At 44.7% G+C, this 16,966-nt stretch overlaps 4 protein-coding genes across 7 annotated transcripts; 1 reads left to right on the top strand and 3 right to left on the bottom strand.

Moving 5' to 3' along the window:
- Positions 1 to 678: 678 nt before the first annotated feature.
- On the bottom strand, positions 679 to 1,755 carry LOC4334965 (uncharacterized). Its single transcript, XM_015779589.3, has 2 exons — positions 1,255 to 1,755; positions 679 to 1,105 (listed from the first exon to the last, which is right to left on the bottom strand). The coding sequence occupies exons 1-2, from the start codon at positions 1,315 to 1,317 to the stop codon at positions 920 to 922; spliced, it is 249 nt and encodes an 82-aa protein (XP_015635075.1). The 5' UTR covers positions 1,318 to 1,755; the 3' UTR covers positions 679 to 919.
- A 662-nt stretch (positions 1,756 to 2,417) lies between these two features.
- Positions 2,418 to 6,783, top strand: LOC4334964 (serine/arginine-rich splicing factor RS31). Of its 2 annotated transcripts, XM_015777952.3 has the most exons (7): positions 2,418 to 2,446; positions 2,571 to 2,734; positions 3,216 to 3,639; positions 3,794 to 3,906; positions 4,052 to 4,284; positions 5,836 to 6,063; positions 6,441 to 6,783. In XM_015777952.3, exons 3-7 carry the CDS (start codon positions 3,564 to 3,566, stop codon positions 6,496 to 6,498), a joined length of 708 nt encoding a protein of 235 aa, XP_015633438.1. In that variant the 5' UTR covers positions 2,418 to 2,446; positions 2,571 to 2,734; positions 3,216 to 3,563; the 3' UTR covers positions 6,499 to 6,783. The 2 variants fall into 2 exon arrangements, with proteins under 2 accessions (XP_015633438.1, XP_015633436.1); XM_015777950.3 differs by lacking the exon at positions 3,216 to 3,639.
- Positions 6,784 to 8,503: 1,720 nt separating this feature from the next.
- LOC107280527 (disease resistance protein RPM1) lies at positions 8,504 to 13,959 on the bottom strand. Of its 3 annotated transcripts, XM_066310108.1 has the most exons (5): positions 13,869 to 13,959; positions 13,005 to 13,082; positions 12,692 to 12,749; positions 8,785 to 11,609; positions 8,504 to 8,695 (listed from the first exon to the last, which is right to left on the bottom strand). In XM_066310108.1, exons 1-5 carry the CDS (start codon positions 13,903 to 13,905, stop codon positions 8,670 to 8,672), a joined length of 3,024 nt encoding a protein of 1,007 aa, XP_066166205.1. In that variant the 5' UTR covers positions 13,906 to 13,959; the 3' UTR covers positions 8,504 to 8,669. The 3 variants fall into 3 exon arrangements, 2 of the variants coding, with proteins under 2 accessions (XP_066166205.1, XP_015634035.2); XM_015778549.3 differs by lacking the exons at positions 12,692 to 12,749; positions 13,005 to 13,082; positions 13,869 to 13,959 and adding an exon at positions 11,907 to 12,106 and having other exon boundaries at positions 8,785 to 11,656; XR_010741079.1 differs by lacking the exons at positions 8,504 to 8,695; positions 8,785 to 11,609; positions 13,869 to 13,959 and having other exon boundaries at positions 12,152 to 12,749; positions 12,849 to 13,229.
- On the bottom strand, positions 13,950 to 16,726 carry LOC4334962 (pentatricopeptide repeat-containing protein At3g57430, chloroplastic). The gene has a single exon (XM_015778547.3). The coding sequence runs from the start codon at positions 16,652 to 16,654 to the stop codon at positions 14,084 to 14,086; it is 2,571 nt and encodes an 856-aa protein (XP_015634033.1). The 5' UTR covers positions 16,655 to 16,726; the 3' UTR covers positions 13,950 to 14,083.
- Between the last annotated feature and the right edge of the window lie 240 nt (positions 16,727 to 16,966).

Below are 16,966 nucleotides of genomic sequence, written 5' to 3'. Positions count from 1 at the left end.
TTTAACGTGTTAAGCGGTATTTATGTTGATATGTATATCTACTTGAGTAAAACAATAGCCCAATTTATACTATCACTGTTTACATTAGTACTTACAATGTGGGTAGATAGTGAATAGATAGTGCAAATTAAGCTTGTTTTATAATACTACTACTTGATTAATGTTGTATGTGTTTTCCAAAGAATTAATGCATCTATGAGGAAGAAAACCACTCACATTGGTAGGTTGATAATTCCATTATTTTGTTATGCTAGCACTACACCGCCTAGTACACAAACAACTTTTTCTTGGAAGAAGTCGTGAAAGCAACTTCTTCTTTCCTTGAGTAGCTAAAAAAATTCTACATATAAAAACAATATCTTCATACAAGATGAAATTTTGAGCTCATAATATAGTATGGCGCCCCTACAACATGAAAAAACCACCCCTCGATCTTATCATCTTAACCTCTTAAACCAATGTTTATAATTCAATGCTTTTGTTATGATTATAGTTGTAGCACTGCACATAGCACCAATCAACTGTTTTCTTGGAAAAATCACCTTCTGTCCTTGAATAGCTAAAATAGTTTTATTTTAAGATATAAGAAGAATTCTACTAAAACATAAAATTTAAAGCTCATGATATAGTACGAAGGTACAACATAGAAAAATCGTTTCCCAACCTTATTATAACCTCTGAGATATCAATAGCACGTATATCTTTATATAACAAATAATACTTCACAGTCGGAATCACTCGTAAGAGCAAATTACACATATCACTTCAAAGAAAGAAAATACATAATCGCGCGTGCGAAAGGATCCAACTCATAGAAAATTTGAACAAATATAATATAACCCCGCAAAAATAATGACCAGAAAATCAACAAATCAGATGGAACACAGCTAGCAGCTCGTGTGTGCGCTTCATGATATCATCAGCGAGGGACAAGTGTCTCGAAGCAGTTGAGCCCATCCAGCTCCACGGCAAACCGTGGCTTCATCACTTGCTTGCTCACAACCACCCTGACGGCAGCGGCAGCTACAGGTGCACCGCTGATGTTCTTCGTCTCTTTGCTCGGCTTCTGCACCTGCACTACTTTCACTGGGCTTGCTGCTGCCAGCTGCAAAATCACAAGAAATCAACAGATGTAAAATGGTCCTAATCGAGCAAGAACAGCAACAGCAGCAGCATGTGCAAGATCAAGAATATATGTATATATATTCGTGAAGAATCTTTGTTGATTTGAGTGAGAAGAAGTGACTGACTGACCTTGTTGATCTTCAGGCATTCACCGGCCACCTGCGAAGACAGGATAGCATCTGCAGAAGCCATGGTTTTGTGACTTTGTCTCGCTGATTGTCTAGCTATTGCTGCAAAATTGATGATTGATTCAATGGTACAACAAAGCTAGCTGTGTCTATTATATATGCAATGGAGAAGGTAAGAAGAGTAAATATGTTGGGATTGAGCTGCTGTTGTTTCAATGGCTTAAGATGCAAGAGGATAGGAGGCTTTGTTGGATGTCTTTGAATCCACGTTGCTCGACATAGTGTTCTTTTGTAGTTTTGCTGAAGAAGCTCGATTGCTAGATGGATAGCACCCTAGCTTCAGAATCTCTTATCCACAAGATCGATGGCTCAGCAATATCCAATGCTCCAAGCCTTCAAGGGTTGTGCACTTTTTCCTTCTCTCATGGATAATGATATGTAGATGGTGACTACAAGATTCTTTTCTTCTTTTTGGTTGAGCAAATGAGAATTATCATTACATAATTCAAGGTGTAAGAAAGGCGCCATTAGACAACCATAATGTTTGTGACACATTAAGGGCCTGTTCACTTTGATGCCATTTTCAACCATACCATTTTTTGGTAAAGTTGACAAAAAAATGTCTACGTTTAGTTTGTTGCCAAATTTAGTAAATACATAAGAAATCCTGCTAAAATTTTAGCAATATTGCCATCTTACCAAAATTTTGGAATTGCCAAAATTTCGTAAGGTTTATTTTGGCTACAATCTGAACAGGCCCTAAAATAACAAACACCAAGAAAAAAAAGATATTATTCTCCTACTTATTTCCATCTTTTTCAAGCCATGGTTTGTCTTGGAGCTTTATATATTACTGTTTAATATCACTTGTGGATTTTATAATTTGTAAGGAGACTGTGGTTTCTAGTGGGTTTTATTATTTTATAATTTGTAAGGAGACTGTCTAACATCTTCTCATAATCTTAACAAAAAGAAGCTAGACTGTGTCGGGAAGGTTGGGACTCCCCAAACAGTCCATGATTGCATGGGCCTACCAGCCCATGTCGAGTATGGCCCAGCCCAACGAACCCAAACAGAAACCAACCAACACAAGACACCGACCGACGCCGACCAAGAAGCCCTCCTCCTCCAAAAGCCCCAAAAGCCCTAGCCGCCTCCCCCTTCGTCCTCCGCTCCACGAGACCACGACGCAGGTGACCCTCCTCCTCCTCCTCGGTGCTAGGCTCTAGGCGCTAGGGTTTCTCGAGCTAGAACCCCTCGACCTGGAGAGAGTCCTCGGGCTGATCCGGTTGCGCTGTCTGCTGCTTTCCTTGCTAGGGTTTTCTGGTTCTTGCTGTCTTGGGATCTTTGATTTGCTGCGAAGGCGAAGGCGAAGATGAGGCCCGTGTTCGTGGGGAACCTCGACTACGACACCCGCCACTCCGAGCTCGACCGCCTCTTCTACCGCTACGGCAGGATCGACCGCATCGACATGAAGTCAGGTCTGCCTTTGCCCTCCTCTCCACCTGTCTTCTTTTTTTTTCCCCCGTGAATTATTAGATCCGGTTTGGTGCTCATATACGGCACCGATTTGTTAATCTCCTGCGAGATTGCGAGTCCATGGTGTCTAATAAATTTTCTTTTCTTTTCACCCTAGAGAAAACAAGAGGTTCTTTTCCAACTTTGAACTGTTCTTGGTTACCACTCTCATGTTTATGATATGTTTTCACAATAATAATCTTTAGTAATTTACCAAGAATAACCACCCAAGCATGTCGATGTGCTTTATGTTAAATATGTTTTGTGGAAGCAATTAGGATGTTTAAGATTAGCTTGTCGTCGTTACATCTGTAACATCCAACGGCGTGGAACACATAAATTGTGCATATGTATGATGGTCCATGCCCATGTAGCCGCAGTTGCAATATATGTACAGCAGGAAGCAAGATGTTTTAAATGTTTACTCTGGCGCAGGAACTACAGAGGCAAAACTCAACTCCTGAAACACCCTCCATGCACTCATCCGGCCATCCCCTTCACTTGACCATCCATTACATGACGCGCGCTGTTTACTGTTGTTACCACTGCCCGAGCATGTTTAGCGGGGACTGGCACCATCATGTGATCCATGCCGTGCCGTCAGTTCCATCATTCCATACCATGCCATGACTAGCAGTATCACCATGCCATCCTCCCGGCATCAACATCACAATGTTCTGTGCGTGCTGTCTCAATAAGCAATGCCTGTGAGATTGTTCTGTTATTGGTGAAGCACTCTCAGTATCTCCTGAGTCGTATCGTCTTACTTTGGATATAAGTTATTACAACATCATGCTTAGCTCTGATCCATCAATGGAATCTACCAATAACCACACTAGTGCTCTTCATACCATCAGATATTTTGCAGGTGCAGTACTCTTCTGTTCTTATTAGGTCTGATTGAACGGGGATTGTGTGTTGAGTTGTTTATCATAAAGGAAAACTGGAAATGCTTGCACCTATTGGCGCAAAGACATTATTTATTTTTTCTCTGTTCTTAATTGTGTTTACCTTTTCTTTAGGATTTGCTTTTGTCTACTTTGAGGATGAGCGTGATGGTGATGAGGCCATACGAGCCCTTGATGGCTATCCTTTTGGCCCTGGGAGGCGCAGGCTTTCGGTGGAGTGGTCACGGGTAATTTCTCTTGCTGTTCTTGTCACCACCTATAACCCTGAAAAAATTGAAACATGTTTTACTTACATGTTGAGAGTTTTGTTGTTTAATTTAGTCGGTCTTTAATGTCAAAGTATTGCATTCGTTATTATGGCCTTTATTACAGGGTGATCGTGGTTCCAGGCGTGATGGCTATAGCAAACCACCTGTGAATACTAAACCCACGAAGACACTATTTGTCATTAACTTTGACCCCATCAACACCAGAGTCACTGATATCGAAAGGCATTTCGAACCATTTGGAAAGCTTTCGAATGTTCGGATCAGGAGGAACTTTGCTTTTGTGCAGTTTGAAACACAGGAAGAGGCCACAAAAGCACTTGAAGCTACTCATTCTACGTATGAATCTGATTCACCTCTTCTTAACCTTGTTGAGATTCCTTATGCGAAGTTACCAGATTTCCTTATTTGCCATGTAAAGTTACGTGAATTTTTTGTTTGCCACTGAGAGTTGTCTCTTCCTTTATTTGCTACCTTTTCTCAATTGCTCCCTTATTTGCCACTCATGGTAATTTTCTGTTAGAGGGTTGTTAATGGGTGCATATGCAAAGTCTACCTTTCTTCGCAACCCGTTCAGAATTTGGATATAACAAAAAAAAACATGGCATGTGGATCCCACTGCTTATAGAAAAATGAATGAGCCAAATCTGTTGCACGTGGATCTTCCTAGAGTTTCCCTCAACTGCAACCATGCCGCTGTTGCCAAATCTGTCTGGTGGTCCGGCCAACAAAACATGAACCCTTGAACCATAGTGGTGCTATATATCTAGTTCCTCTTCGAAATACCATATGTGGTAGATCGGTGGCCCAACATGTACTGCTGTTTGCAGTTTGTTGGTACAGATTACAACTTGCAGTAGTAGAAACGTTCCATGGTGGGGGCTGCTCGGTGGTTGCCATGGACATGGTGATGGTGCTTGCCCTCAAATTCCATGCAGCCATGGGGATCCTGAGTAGCAGCTTTTATATTTGGGAGGTAGTGCTGCCGGACTCATGCTATGGTTGCTCATAGTGCCGGGGAGGATTCTGGGCGAAGACCGCCGTGGAGGGTGGGGAGGAAGGTTTCTGCTTGAGCTGATGGGAGGGAATGAGGAAATAGCATAGGAGCAGCTACTGGCTTGGATGTAGATTGGGTAATACGGGAGATAGTTGGATGTAGATTGGGTAATACGGGAGATAGTGAAGTTAATTAAAGGACTCCTGTTTGCGAATATTCGTCAGTTTTGACTTTTATGAATATGATTTTGACCATTAATTTTTTAATTAGGTAATACAAAAGTGAATAGCTCTAAATGTACAATATTAGTAAAGTACTTCTGATCACAAATCTAACAACACCAATTTGATACAATAGTTATATAATTTGAAAGGTATAACTATAGAAAGCATGATTAGTCAAAGTCAAAACTGACAAGTATTTGTGAACGGAAGGAGTATCTTTTGGTAATTCCTAGGATATGCCAAAAACAGAGAAACGTTAATGGTATTGAAGGCATGTAAGGGTCACAATTTCATATGGTTGTCGCAAGGGGACAATCAATTGTCGCTGACAAATAAGGAAATTGGATAACTTTGCATGGCAAATAAGGAACTTTCTCAAGCTTATATAGGATAAATGAAATTTCCACATAGGCGCTTCATTGATTATTTTGTTTCTGACGTGCATGGAAAATTAGCAGATATTGCTTTAATTGTTCGATTCAGTTAGGAATGTTACTATTCAATCATTCTTCTAGTCTTGCTTAAAACACAACAGTAGAGGCACACAGCTACCCAGTTATGCTGCTTCTGAAATCTATGCAATTCTGTACACACTAATGATTTTGATATTTTTGAAATTATTGTAGCATGTAACCAATATGCCTTCTGTATTTTTCCTTCTGTCTGCAGCAAGTTGTTGGACAGGGTGATTTCTGTTGAGTATGCCTTCAGGGATGATACAGAACGAGGTGACAGGTATGATGGTGCAAGAGGTGGCTATGGTAGGCGAGATGATAGTCCATATCGTCGATCAGTTAGTCCAGTGTACAGGTCACGCCCAAGTCCTGACTACGGTCGTCAAAGGAGTCCTGTGTACGGTTCGTATGACAGGAGTCCTGTTAATGATCGCTATCGAAGGTATGTCCTTCATACATTCATTTAAGTAGTTCCTTGGATTGCACTATTTATGCTTGGGGATGTTATGTTATGCTAGGAGCAGCAGTTCTCTAAGCAAATATTTTCTTGAGGACACCAGAACATTTATGTTACCTAAGCTAGTCAGATTAACCACCCCACTTCACATTTTATGTTATAGACATGGACTGCACCTTGTTATTATGAATTAAGTCCTGAAATTACTAGTATTTTTTAATCACACAATCACATTTGGGTGCTCTTGGAGCACACTTTGGCCTGGGCCCTGGCACTATTTACAATAAATATCGATCAATTATAACTACAACTGCAAAATATTAATTCTTCGTTTGTTTTGTATTATTTGTCTATAATTGCAGCCGATCTCCTGTCCGGCGATCAAGATCCCCACTTGCCAACAGAAGAGCTTATGATTGACAGAGTTTTCTCAAGGGTGGTTGGCTGGTTGCTGAAGGGTTTGCATCTGCCTCTCTAGATCTTTAGCAGTGATAGCAAGAACTTGTCTTCTCCGTACTATATATATAATTTAGATATGGGTACTCATGGGTGGTTCGTAGTCGAACTGAAAATCTTTTACCTTTTGTTGACCTGGAACTCCGTACTAGTATAATTTAGATATGATGTGTTGTGCATCAAGGCAAAACTCTGTGCGATGTACCTGTGCCACAACGTTTTCTATGACTACCGCACTTTATATTTCTAGCCTCCTGTTGTTAGTCTGTCAAATTTAATCTTTTGTTATTTGTGGCCAATTTGTTTGGATAACAAACACGGTTTGCCAAGCATTTTGCCAGGCGTGCACAATTTGTTCGCCACAAGCACAAATTTGTTTCTAAAATGCGAGGCTAAGAGCTTGCCGTATCACAATAATTTCGTCAGTGGACAAAATGGTATGATAATTTCTGCAAAGATTCTAATAATTGAACTTCATGATTTCATCTAGAAATTGGCACAGCTTCCACTTAACCGTACCAGCAAATGGCCTACAATTTTGTTCTCATGTATGGTGTATTATATGCTATTATTAATTTCGCAGAGAAGACAAGTAATATACTACCAGTAATCCCAACAGGAGCACGATCCCTCACCCAACCATCTTTGAGACTTTGACACACTGAATCTGTATTCAAACATTGCAAGGATCATCTGAAGGTCTCATTGCCACTAACTGAATCTGTATTCTCTCTTCTGCCGCATATATTTTGCCCTTCTATCTTTTACCATCTTTTTTCCTTCCTTTTTTTAGTGCTCAATCTTTTGCCATTGTCATTCAATAAGCACTAGTTTGCTCCCCAAAACCATATCCGACCTCACGCGAACTTCCAATTTTAGAAAATTTTTCTTTACCCAAAAAATAATAAAAAATCCAGAAAACATGAGAAGAAAAGAAGGCATTGATAGTTCAAGTAGAAGTTTCACAAAAATGAAGGGGCAAATTCCAAGGTTGTTTGAAAAGGATTTCAAAAATTTCCAACATTGTCTCAATTACTATGTAATAGCATAATTTCCTTGGGCAATTTTTTTATGAGAACATTAGATCCATATCTATAATTTTTTTTCAAAAAAATGTAAGAACATTTCAGAGATGATCCTTAAGTTATATTTTAAGTTTTTGTTTTTTTTGGACATATACAAGGACATTGTGTTTGTCTCTCTCTGTGTGTGTGTGTGGGGGGGGGGGGGGGGTTATTTTCAAGATCCGAATCTTTTCGCTGGCGTGGTTAAACAACACTACCACGCTGGTCTGAGTGGCGTGGCAACGTTGTTTCGCCACGCCAGTTTGGTTACCGTGGTATGACAAAACGGTCATGTCCGTTACAGGTAAAGTGACAGGTGTTACTTTAAGAAATACTAACGAAGATTGGCAAAATATAAAAGGTGTTTTTGGATGGCAAAAGAGTGAATACAGTTACAATGGATGGAGATACAAAAAATTCTATAATATAATAATATTCTCATGTTGGCAGTGTCTAGTTTTGATTGGGCCACGTGGCAACCCCTTACTTTCCAAACAAATCACATATTATGTGAAAGAAAAATACATTGTTGAGAAAAAGGCTTGAATGTTGCTGCGTTGTAGGTCTCCTGTTCTACCTACAGAAGAGGTGTTGGCCTCTGAATTAGGGATTAATCTAGAAGGATCCTGGAGGCTCAAAATAATTTGAACAAGGGAGCAAATATCAAGCATATATCAACGGAGCCCAGATGCAAGTTGGTTAGCTTGTAGTACCTATCAATTACAAATTTTATTCCGGCTTGGACATATGAATTACACCCATCAAGCATAAGTTTCCAAACAAAACTTAGAACAAGTATAAAAATATCACCACATTTTTATCATTTAATGGACAATTCAATTATAATTATACACAACAAATAAACGCTAAATAATACCAACAAAATATAATTAAGGATTTTCAAATTTTAAGGAAATTGAACATATTCTGTAGTATTTGCAAAATTTCTATTTCTTAATAGCCCACAGAAATCATCTGCAGAGCTATAACATGAGCGTGCCAAAAGGCACGTTGATTTTCTAGTATATATATATAACTTGGAGACCGGGTATATTTCCATCTTTTATTTGCTTACTGCTGATGCTTGTTGTCTTGGTCTGCAAGGATAGGGAATTGATCACTGAAGGTCAAAAGAATGCATTATGCAGCTTATAGAAGATGAGGTGATGAGCAGATCATGGGTTACCTTTGCCATAAACTCGTGAAAGTCGATCCCACCTCCCTTTGCTTTGGTCAAAGTAGTCAACTACCGGTATGTGTTTGACTTTCTCATATGAGGAACCAGCTTGTACATCTTCCATGAACTTGTGGTGCATGCCCACTAGATTGAACTCTTCAACAGATTTTAGGAATTCCATGCCTTGGGGCAAATACTCCAGATTTTTCAAGCAGATGAGAGCTAGGTTGTAGAGATTTGCCATGCTATACTCCTGTATCACTATTGAATTGACATTTTGCAGCTCAGCCAAAGTGAGTGTTTGGAGCTTAGGAAACCACCCTGCCTGAAAGAGCAAGCTTTCTCCACTGTAAGTGTTGAACAGACCAAGAAGGGTCAGGTTACAAAAATTGGAGAGTGATGGAAGCGGATCAATGCTGAGCCTGCTATTCTGAAGATTCAGCTCTCGGAGGCTTAGCCTATTTACCTCAAACAGGTGGCAGCCTATGACGCTCTCATGGAGTTTGCCTTTCATAAAGAGTAGTTCAAGGTGATGAGGTGCAGGGTTCAGGGCTTCCAAGCTCACACACTCATCCCTATTGGCAGTCTCAATTAGCAGGCTCTGTAGAAGACGCATCTTGCTGATGGATACAAATAGCTTGGCATAGTGAGTACTTTTAACGTCTGACAGCTTCAGCGATCTCAGCTGTGTTAACTTAGCCAATTGTTCCACCAACTTGTTGCTTGCAGAAATGCCTGTGAATACATTTATGTCCAGCGATTGCCATGTTCCATTAGGCATTTGCACACCTGAGTAGACATCGGCAAGGCCAAAATAAGTAGCTTCAGCTTTGCCTGCAATCAGATGGCGTAGCAACCTTAGCCTGGTTACGCCGCTGGGCAGTTTTCCTATTTCAGTAAGGTAGATGTCCAAAGTTCGGAGATTTTGGAGCCTGTCAATTGATTCAGGAAGTTGCTTGACCTTGGTTCGTCTCAATCCTAAATAATGTAAATTGAACAAGCTCCCAATGTCTCTCGGCAGTGTTGTGATTGGAATATTGCTTAATTCTAGAACCTTCAAGTATCTAGCACTTGTTGACACCCATTGCACATTTGACATCACGGAATAATCACTATCCAATTGATATGGGTAGAAAGAACGAATACGTTGAGCATTTATAATTTGCTGGACTCTGTCATAATTCTCATGAACTGATAAACGACGAGGCTCGCACCCAACCACTGATGTATGTGCTTCTTTACTAGTATAAATCATGCAGAATCCTTCCTTTTCAGATATTGAAATTGCCAGTTCCCTCACAATGTCATGCATCTGGAGTTGCCATATTCTTCCAAGCTTATCCCTCCTGACAACTTGGAGCAGGCAGCGATCTACTAGCTTTTCAATGTACTCTGTTGCAATCTCCTCCAGTGTCATATTTTTCCTTGGTTCAACTAAACCTTCTGCTATTAACAGTCTACTTAGCCACTTCCCGTGTATCATATAGTCCTCTGGAAAGATACTGGACAAAAGGAAACAGTTCTTCAAGTGGGCTGGTAGATGCCTGTAGCTTAAACCTAGGAGTCGGGTCACCATGTTAAGTCCTTGGTTATCCAATCGATTGTGCAATTCCCAATTTAGTTGATTATAGAATTTATCCCACTCAAACGAATCCAGTCTTTTGAATGATAGCAAATTGCCTACAGCCGTTATAGCTAATGGCAGACCTTCACACCTGCCAACAATCTGTCTTGCTACTCTCTCCAATCTGAGAGGACATGTTTGATCTTCAGTATGTCTGAATGCCCACATGCAAAAGAGGTCCCAAGACTCTGCCTCGTTTAGTCCTCGTAGTTGAAGGCGGTTCTTGTCATCTGCCAAAGAAGCAACATCGTTTATGCGAGTAGTAATTACAACCTTGCTTCCTCTGCTGTTCAAATCTAGAAAAGGTTCCAAGTTGAACCAAACATTTGTATCCCACACATCATCCAAGATCATCATGTATGTCCTTCCCTGCAAAGTCCCCTGGAGCTTCAGGGCTACACCTTCACTACACATGCTTTCTAGGTCAGCTGGGCAAGTTTCCTTCAATGCACATTGTATAATCTTTCTCATTATTTCAGTAATGTCATATGTTTGTGACACAGTTACCCAGATCAGGCAATCAAAACGATTCTTGATAGCTTTTCTTTCAAAAACAGTTTTGACAAGAGTAGTTTTACCTGAACCTCCCATGCCCCATATGGAAATTATTGAGCATGATTTCTCGTTTGTCATCAGCAGCTCTTGTAGGCAGTCTCGCTCGTTTGCAAAACCAACAATTTTGTTATTATGCTTTATGTGTTGGATTGTGTGAACTTGGCTATCTTCATACCTGATAGAACTAGGACTTTCTTCGGATAAGTCAATATTGTACTGAACCTTCAAATTTCGCAAATTCTGGAGGCGGTTCTGCGCTTCTTTGAGCTCTGCTGCTAGTCTCTGCCAGTGCATCATACTTTTAGATTTTGGAAAGAAGTTCCTCAATGATTTTAGAGATGCGGTTTGTTTTTGGCCAAACAAATAGACAAATTCATCCAGAATGTCTTCAACTTCAAATGATACCTGCTGAACTTCGTGTAGAAAGGTTTCTGCCAGCCTGCTATGACTTTCTTTTTCTTGGCCGTCTTGCAGGAAAGCTTGCATCAACCTAAACTCACTTCTGATTTGCTTAATACTGCTTTCAATTTCAATGAAAACTGATACCTCCTTTCCCAAGTGTGCAACGAACGCCTGTGTTAGATGTGAACTCAAGATGGATCCAATCTTGCATAGGATTCCAAACACCACAGCCTCTGCCATCCAGTCCTCAAATCTTGCAGTCAAATATAGCTGGCTCAATTACAGTTATTATCAGTGGACCTGAAAAGTGGGATTGGACGTGAAACATCGATCATCATATGTACAAACTTTGCACTGGTATTGCTGAAAAGTTGTGTTAAATCGAAAACAAATGATTGTGTGAGCTTTCAAACAAAATATCCATCTAGCACTGAAATAAAAATGTAATATAGACACAATCTAATTTGTGATATAGCCGAACACCCTTCTTATGGAAGTATGAAATCGAAACCACCCATCAAATTAATCTAAGAGATACGAGAGAAGGAACCTGAATTAATTCTTCGCAACCAGCCAGCCAGCCAGGAATCACAAGGGCCAGGGAGATGCCTTGAAGGTGTTTTGTCGAATAGTTGTTGAGCGGTGTTGAACTGATCGCTCACGCTACCAATGGCGATGGGGTGAACTCATGTACGCCACACTTTAGACTATATTTTGTGGTAAGCATCAACCATCAAATATCGCAACTTGCACCTTCCAGGAAGTTGAGCTCGAGAGTATCATATGATTCGTACTGTAATCGGCATTCAAGAGTAAAACTTAAATGTCAACATTTCTGACATTATGCATGTGCCGTATAAAGCTTTATCTTTTTTCTTACAGTGGAAAAATCTGGTCCCAATGAAATTGAGGGGAGAGCTGGAAGCTTTGAGGGCCTCACTGCATGCCAGTATCCAAGAAGCAGGAAGAAGCAGCTGATTTGCCGGATAAATGTGCAGTAATCTGGTGGTAGTTTTGGCGCTCTCTCTGGTTTGTCTCTGCTTCTGCTGGGCCAGCAGCTTATGTTGCCAGACTTGGCTAAATGCTTGTCTTGTAAGCTGGAATCCCCAGCCTTAAACCTGTATCCAGACATCTTATGCTTTTTCAAGTAAAGCTGGGCGGTAGCCTTTTGATCTAAAAAACTTAAATGTCAACAGCAGTTGCCAGTTGGGACTTGGGAGTGCAAATTGTTGGAAAACAAAAGGGCTGGAGTGCGTCAGCCTAGGACAAATACACAAGGAACCCGTGGCTGCTGAGATGGTAACGATGGACCAAAGTTACCTCGGTATCTGCTACCTGACCTCAGTGGTGCTCATATGCTCCTGCTTTGATGACCTGCATTGCAGGCTGACATCTGGTCAAGACCCAGAAAGAACAGACGTCACTCACAGCAAACCAAAAATTCACCATTTGCTTATCACACAGCCGAAGCCGAGATGAGAATTCTATCTACCAGAGAGTTTTCTTCTCGATGTAATTGCGTCGAACACCTGGCGTGCGCGCGCTCTGCCGTCCTCCGCGACCTTGTCCGGACAGCAGGTAAGTCGGTCGCGCCTCGCCTATGTGCGGCCGCGCGCAGCTGCGCGTGATCGATGTGGTGGTGGCTCACTGGCTCCGGCAGCGTACTTGTGGACGCATGATCGCTGTTTTGACACTCTGAGTGAATGAGAAATGAGCCCATCTGTGTCTATGAAATGTGGGTCCAATATTATTATAGCAAAAGTTAATGTTTGTAGTGTTATAATTGTAAATCCCCCGGTCGGTGGCGGTGGCTGGACGGAACGGGAGGAAGCCGACACTGGAAACCGGATCCAACTAGGCCATGGAGGATGCAGGAAATTATTATACTACCACCAGTTACAAATTGGGTTAAGAGCATGCGACATTCTCTCCTCTCGTTTGACTCTTTTTGGACGGAGGGGGTAAATGGTTATTAAACAAAATTTGAAAAGAATAATAAGATTAGATTAATATGTGAATGTGACGTAAGACTTCAACTTCTACAGGCAATAAATAAAAAAAACAAAATTTACTTGTCAATATATGTTCACTAGCTAGAATTTAGTTTGCTACTCCCTCTATTTCTAAATATTTGATACCGTTAACTTTTTAATACATGTTTGACCGTTCGTTCTATTCAAAAACTTTAATGAAATATGTAAAACTATATATATACATAAAAGTATATTTAACAATGAATCAAATAATAGGAAAAGAATTAATAATTACTTAAAATTTTTTGAATAAAACGAACGGTCAAACATATTTAAAAAAGTCAACGGTGTAAAATATTTAAAAACAGAGGAAGTACTTATTTTGAACTTGTATTTTGTTACCGTAACATATTACAACATTCGTTTGTATATTACAACAGATTTTTTTTCCTAGTGAAATTTTATTAAGTTTGATCAGCAATATTTCATTAAATCTAACATAGGATATAATTCTATAGTTTTAGATGCATCTAAAATACATTTGCCTCCAATCCCCACGTTTCCATCTTCATCCATCCTCCCCACTCTTCTCTCTTCCCCGTCTCTCCAGTGGCAACAAATGAACTGAACATTTGCTGTAAATTAATCGAGTTACAAGAACACCTTATGTGAATGAGTATATCATTTTTGTTCTTAACCATGTGTATTAGATGCTATATATAATTCATCATTAATTTGAGAGACTAGTACTTCACTACCAGTAATCCCCACAGGAGCATTGGCCGTTGCGGAAATGGTGAAACCTTCTGACATCCCTGAGCACGATCTCCCTCCCGACCATCTTTGACAAGAACTTGGCCGCCTCATGGCAGTCGTTGCACACCCTCAGGTTCTTGGCCACCCTAATGGTGGCGCCCGGCGCCGCCCTGAGCAGCCCGAACGCGATGGCGAGCTTCTCGCTGTGGCACCGGAGCACGGCCGCCTTGTCGCCGTCGTCCATGTCGTGGAGCACGCACGACGTGTCCGGCGTGTACCCGCGCGCCACCATCTCCCCCCAGAGCGCCTCCATGTGCGCGTGCACCTCCTCGCTCGCCGGGTGCGCCGACTCGCCGGCCATGAACCGGTGGATCGCGCCGTCGACCTCGATCCAGCTGCACCCGGGCTCCTTCGCCACGCCTCGCCGCCGCATCCTGCTCCTCACCTCCGCCGCCCGAGTCCACTGCCCGGCCGCGGAGTAGATGTTGCAGAGGAGCACATAGTGGCTCGCCTCCTCCGGCTCCAGCTCCAGCAGCCGCTCGCCGGCGATCTCGCCGAGGTGGACGTTGCGGTGGAGCCGGCACGCGCCGAGCATCGTGCTCCACGCCGACACCTGCTGCTCGCCGGTCTCCATCGAGGTCACCATGGCGTACGCCTCGTCCAGCCTGCCGGCGCGCCCCAGGATGTCCACGACGCAGGCGAGGATGTCCGGCGTCGGCTCGACGCCGTGGTCGCGCTCCATGGCGTGGAACAGCTGCAGCCCACGGTCCACCATGCCGGAGTGGCTGCACGCCGCCAGGGCCGCCATGAAGGTCACCTCGTTGGGCCTCGCCTCGCCGCTCGCCGTCATCCGGTCGAACAGCACCGTGGCCTCGCCGCCGAGCCCGTGCATGCCGTACGCCATGATGAGGACGTTCCAGGTGATGGTGTTCCGCCGCGGCAGCCGGTCGAACACCGCCCTCGACAGCGCCAGGCACCCGCACTTGGCGTACATGTCCACCAGCGCGCTCCCGACGGCCACGTCCGTGTCCAGCGCGTGCCTCACCGCGTACCCGTGGATCTCCTTCCCCCTCGCCGGCGCCGCCAGGATGGCGCACCCCGGCAGGAGGGTCATCAGGGTGATGGCGTTCGGCACCACGCCGCCTTCTTCTAGCTGCTGCATCTCGCGGGCGAGCTGGAACGCGTCGGCGACGTGGCCCTGGACGACGCAGCCGGTGATGAGGGTGTTCCAGGAGACGACGTCAGGGAGGTCGACCATGGCGAAGATCCGGCGGGCGACGTCCGTCTTGCCGAGGCGCGCGTACATGTCCATGAGCGCGTTCTGCACGAACCGGTTGCCCGCCATGCCGCGCTTCACCACGTACCCGTGCACGGCCTCCTTGCCGGCGAACGCCTCGGAGCGCGCGCACGCCGGCAGCACGCTGGCCATGGTGGTCTCGCAGGGCACGAAGCCGGCCTCTGCCTCCATCCGCGCGAACAGACGAAGCGCCTCCTCGTCCATGCCGGCCTGCGCGTAGCCGCAGATCATGGCGTTCCACATCCCGAGCTGCTTCCCGGAGTCGGGCACCATGTCGAACACCTGCCTCGCCTTCCCCACCTGCTCGTGCGTGGCGTACATGTCCACCAGCGCGCTCGCCACGAACGAGTTGGCGGCGAGCTCGTCGTCCTTGATGACGTAGGCGTGCATCTCCCGGCCGACGTCGAGCAGCTCTAGCCGCGAGCACGCCGGGAGCGCGCTCGCGAACGTGACGCCGTCGGGCCGCACGCCGAGCGCCACCATGTCGTAGAGCGTCTGGACGGCCTCGTCGAACATCCCGCTCTGCACGAGCACGCTGACCATGGTGTTCCACGTGACGACGTCGCCGCGGCCGGGCGTGGCGCCGGCGAAGAGCCTCTGCGCGTCGGCGACGAGGCCGAGGCGGGCGTACATGGAGAGGAGCGCGTTGAAGGCGAAGCGCTGGTGGCCATGGAGGAGGCCGTTCTTGAGCGCGAAGGCGTGCGCCTCGCGGCCGAGGCGAACGGCGGCGGCGGCGGCGGGGAGGTGGGAGACGGCGCGGAGGACGCTGACGAGCGTGAAGGAAGTGAGCGGGTGGCCGCCGGCGAGCATGGCGCGGAGCGCGGCGAGCGCGTGGTCCCAGCGGCGGAAGAGGCAGAGCGCGGAGATGAGGGAGTTGAAGGAGACGGCGTCATGCGCGGAGTCGGAGATGGAGCCGAACACCTCGAGCGCGGCGGCGAGGCGGCCGCAGCGCGCGTAGGCGGTGAGCAGCGCGTTGGCGACGGCCGGGGAGGGGCGGTGGAGCAGGCCGCGGCGGAGCGCGGCGGCGTGGATGGCGCGGGCGGAGCGGGCGTCGCGGAGGGCCGCGGCGGACTTGATGGCGGGCGGGAGCGCCGAGTGGTCGAGCTGCTGCTGCGGCGACGCCATGGTGATGGAGGAGAGCGCGCGGAGGGCGGCGGCGTGGTTGCCCGCGGCGGTCAGGGAGCGGACTGTCGCCGAGGTGGGAGGTGGGTGCGTGGGCGGTGGCGGCGGCGGCGGCGGCGGCGAAGTTGCGGCGGCGGCGGCCATGGCCATGGGAGGGATGGGGATGGTGAAGCTTCAGTCAGTGGCTGGTTGGGTGGATAGACAGTGGCTGACTGCAGCAGCATTTTTTTATTTTCTTATATATATATATATATATATATATATATATATATATATATATATATATATATATATATATATATATATATATATATATATATATATCATATGGTACAAATATTTAACAGGAAATAATATTTCTAGATATTTACCATGTTTTATTAGTTTCTGATTTTTTTTTACAATACTGAAAACGCAGACAAGTCGATTAAACAATTTGTTTTTGACAATTTTTGGATGTTA

This window comes from Oryza sativa, chromosome 4 (assembly GCF_034140825.1).
Source record: "Oryza sativa Japonica Group chromosome 4, ASM3414082v1".
In the NCBI taxonomy this organism is placed as follows: domain Eukaryota; kingdom Viridiplantae; phylum Streptophyta; class Magnoliopsida; order Poales; family Poaceae; genus Oryza; species Oryza sativa.
This window is presented reverse-complemented; position numbering and strand designations above follow the sequence as displayed.